This window comes from Parasteatoda tepidariorum, chromosome 9, assembly GCF_043381705.1.
Source record: "Parasteatoda tepidariorum isolate YZ-2023 chromosome 9, CAS_Ptep_4.0, whole genome shotgun sequence".
In the NCBI taxonomy this organism is placed as follows: domain Eukaryota; kingdom Metazoa; phylum Arthropoda; class Arachnida; order Araneae; family Theridiidae; genus Parasteatoda; species Parasteatoda tepidariorum.
In genome coordinates this window covers 35,814,798-35,819,244 of record NC_092212.1, presented here as the reverse complement: position 1 = coordinate 35,819,244, position 4,447 = coordinate 35,814,798, and the positions used below count along the sequence as shown (strand labels likewise).

The window sequence follows — 4,447 nt, the reverse complement described above, 5'->3', positions numbered from 1 at the left end:
TTCTGTATCATGATCAAAACAAATATCATTATTGCCAGAAACCAGAATTAGTTCAGTATTTATTTAAAAAAAAGTACCGTCATTAATGCCGTTTATGTGAAATCAAGAGAAACATAGAAACCATTTGGGTTTAATGGTAAGATGCCGTTGCAGAAAAAAAAAGATTAACAAAGAAAGTGACGAAATAGTCAAAACCAAGAAGATGAACTGTGAGGCACAGGTTGCAGCAGAGAAAAATGCAGCCAACTGAAGGATTAAAGTTTACCTTAATCTGACACAGGCTGGAAGACAATACGGCAAATCTATAATAGCTCGTCGAGCGACATGCTCCGGAGAGGGCTCACACACTGGCAAATCCTCAAAAAGAAACGAATATAAAAAATGCTCCTCGAATTTTTCTAACCTTAATCGTAATCGACTTAACCCAGTGTCTTGATGCCATAATAGTAGTACTACCAAAACAGCTGCCCAGTTTTTTTTTTTTTTGCTTTTTCAGTTGCACTTTTAGCGTTCTTTTCTACGCCGTTATTATTCAACACAAAGACAAACCAATTTTCTGTAAATATGTATTTTTCTTACCTGTTCTAAACAGATTTTAAATGCTAGTCGTTTTGTTTTGTGAATGGAAATTTTCTTTTCCTTTTGAAACTTCAACTGCAGCTGACGGGTCGAAGTTAAAGTTTTTTTTAAAAAATGAGGTTTAATTTCATATCATATGGTATTCAGAAATTTACTGCAAAAAAAAAAAAAATCAGCAGATTTGTGCCTTATATTTACACATTCTGGTAAACAAAAATGTATTTCTATGAATATTTTTAACAGTTATATTTTATGAGTATTCTGAAAAATAGGTAACAATTTAATAGTTGAATAAGAAATAATTTAAAATAATTTTATTTTTATACCCGTAAATTTCTAGAAACTGTTCTTATCACTCCACTTTCTATAAAAAATTTACGATTTATTTAACTATTATAAAATTTATGATTTATAGGTCTGCTAACTTTCTACAATTTCTGGAAAAATTTCTACTGCTAATAAGTACTACTAGTTAAGTCTACTAGTTAAGTCTATGTTTTAATGTATTATTTTTTTGCCTCGAAAGTTTGATTTTAAATTATTTTTTACGCCACTACATCTAAATGATTAAAAAGTTTATACAAAAGTTATTTGCTACTGTAATCTAGCATTCATGGTGAGGTTTTTTAAATTCTTGCAAAATTGCCAAAAATTCTGAAAGCTTTCGTTTTTAATTATCTACTACTTTTTAAATAATTTGCATAAAGCGTAATAGTTTAAAGTCCTACTTATGACGTAAAACTTTACATTATAACTATTAATATACATTTTTGCCTATTTGCCGAAACGTATGGAAAAGAATCTTAAATGACAAGTAAGAAAATATTCAGTTTGTCCACAATCTTACTTATTAATTAAAATTTCTTTTATTAATAAACATTTCATTAAATCATTATTTTTCTACATTTTTTTAAATAAGATGCTTACGCAATTTAAGAGTAAGCAATCATTAAATAAGATGTAAGTCTCTGCCCTTTATCAAATAAAATTTGCAATTAACCATCAAATCTAAACCAAAAAATTATTCCGATCTTGAGAGGATCTTTTCCCTCTATATTAGAGCACATTGGAGACTGTAATAAGTGTTATGTAGGTATGCTCACTTCTATAAAGTGATCAGATTGCCATTTTTTTCCTTCAAAATTTGATTAATAAAGAGATAAAAACTATTAAAGTTTTTATTGCATATGTATGGGGCCGGGATAACCTAATTGTTAGGGCGTAGAGCCCATATCCAAGTGGTCATGAGTTCGATCCCCACAAGGCGAGTACTCCTAGTACAGTAAATGGTGACGGTTGCATGTTAAATCTGTCGTGTCACAAAGTTCTCCATGTTCCCATAACAAATCAAACCTCTGGGGGTATTGAATTGGATATTGATGATTCTCGGATTTAGGTCAAAATTACTATTTGTGGATGAATGAATGGATGCATAATTGGGTCGGCCCTATAAAGGGGCTGTGATGTATGTGTGTGGCAGAAGTCGAATTCTTGGCGCAATTGAAAACAAGAAGCATACCTCCTTTTCCTTAACCCCTTAACGATCGGTTAATTTTCAAGAAAACGGCCATGAAAAAGGATATTTTTTTCACAAATCACAAATACACGTATTTGATTAGTGCTGACATCTAGTTTAAAATAAACTGACTAACTACAATTACCTCAAAAATATCCTGCTACCATCTGGTGTGTAAAATGAGAAATAAAATGTTTTCCAGGCAAAAGAAATGAATTAGAATTATTCTTATTGGCGCTTTACTACTGAACACTTGAGCCCGGAAATGTCACGGGAGCGAGAAATAGAGGGCGACACCTCACCCCGTCATTTTCACAGGAGCGAGAAGGATGGCATACGACAACAACAACATTGTATATGTACAAACACTTTAATTCTGCTAATTACAAGCGAAGGGGGAAGAAGAGTGTGAGGAAAAATAAACCTTTTTTTGCCTGCAGTATGGGTATAGATGTTAACAAAGTTCTTTTTTTGTGTTTTTGAGTTTATAAAATTAAAAAAAGAAAAATCAGATTCTGCCGATTGGCTTGCAGAAGTGCTTTAAAGTGAAAATTAACAAGAACATATCTGTTCAAAACTTTTACAATTATTTCTTAATAACTTTTGCCTTCTCAGTGAACCAAGTCAAGCTTCGACTACTGAAGCGACAGAAGATGTCAAACCCCGTTATAGTGAACCTTCAAGGGACCGAAATATTGGTTCACTATAACTGGGAGTTCACTATATCCGTTATGCGATAATTTGAGTAATGGTTCCCAAACTCCAAACTTTTATCATACATTATTCAAATAAATGACTGAAAAATATTATGAAGTAGCAAAAAATGTGTTAATTTTTATTACTCCTCATCTTGCGTACAAAGAAAAATTCGTAATCTTTAGCTGATGAGCAATCCTCAACATCAGATTTGGAAACACTTCCCGACTCTCGGATAATTTTTCCTGAATTTCTGTAATTCCGTTTGTTAAACATGTCTAACCTGTCATTCGAGCACATAAAAGTAGTCTCACAAAATCGTTTAGCAAATTCATCAACATTTTGTTCAGATACTGGATGATTACGGCTTCTTCGAATGCTGAACCACTTTAGTAATGCTTCTTCAACATCCTTGTGATCTGCTTTTCTCAACTTTTTTCTGCCATCTAAATTTTTTTCATGAGCAGAAATTATTAATTGTCCATTTTTCCATACGTTACAAACTGCAGATTTGGGTAGTTTAGATTTCCTGGAAATATCAGCTTGATTGCATCCATTTTCAATTTTTCTAATTATGCCCATTTTATCATCAATGGACAACGTTTTACGTTTACTGTTTGCCATAGTTAAATTTGAGACTCGTTCGCAGGCTTTTTTTTAAAACTAAACTGAGATCAAAAAGGAGTTGAAATGAGGGCCTTATCAACACAAATTAGTTTTCAACCTTTTGACCTATAATGAATAATTACTCATTCCCTCTGACAGAAAATGCATATTGATCCCACTGACAACTTACAGGTGCATCATCTGCCTGGGTTGGAAACATCTGCTTGGTTTGTTTAGGGATGAGAAAGTGAGACAAAAGAAGCAAACAAGAAAAAATGCTTATCGCTACATTCACCTCTATAGATGGTTTTAAAAATCGGTATATGTATTTACTTTGAAGTAGAAATTTCAAAATTATTACAAAAAAATGAAGAAGAAAAATCTGTCGAAGACAGAAAAAAGCTCACTATATCCAATTTCCTCACCTTTTTGGTTCACTATATCTACAAAAAATAACATTATACGTGTATAGCAAGGCACGGGACCGAACATTTCGTTCACTATATCCGGGTGTTCACTATAAGCCGTGTTCACTATAGCGGGGTTTGTCTGTATTAGGGGATTTTTTATATTATTACCACGTTTATATAAACTTTCCTTCGTGTATGTCTGTCCGGGTGGAATTTTGTAATCAATTTTAAACTAACTTCCCGACTAGCTACAGACTTCAAATTTAGCACACAGTTCAGAATTGGATGACAATGCATGAAAATGAAGAGAAAAAAGACATACAAAGTAAAATAAAATTAAAATTTAAAAAAAAAATTATTTTCGAGATTGTCTTTTGTTGTCGATTCCATTATTTCAAATTATTACGTGTCAGGTGAAAAGATTTTTGTTGTCGGAGTATTTTTATTGGCTGAAAAATCACGTGGTAGGATCCAGTTTTTCCTCATTCATTTCCAGATTGTTTTGGTTGTCATCAGCATAAAACTAATGAAAGTCGTAAAGGTATTGTTTTTCTATAAAGATTTTTGTATCCCTAATTTAAAATAAAAGTTCTATTACTTTAGTAGTGGTCTTGTAGTAGTCTTGACTACTCTTGACTAA

The 4,447-nt window shown here is 32.2% G+C and overlaps 1 protein-coding gene across 1 annotated transcript; it reads right to left on the bottom strand.

The window, feature by feature from the left end:
• Nucleotides 1-2,923: 2,923 nt before the first annotated feature.
• On the bottom strand, nucleotides 2,924-3,415 carry LOC139426543 (tigger transposable element-derived protein 4-like). The gene has a single exon (XM_071185794.1). It carries the CDS (start codon nucleotides 3,413-3,415, stop codon nucleotides 2,924-2,926), a length of 492 nt encoding a protein of 163 aa, XP_071041895.1.
• Between the last annotated feature and the right edge of the window lie 1,032 nt (nucleotides 3,416-4,447).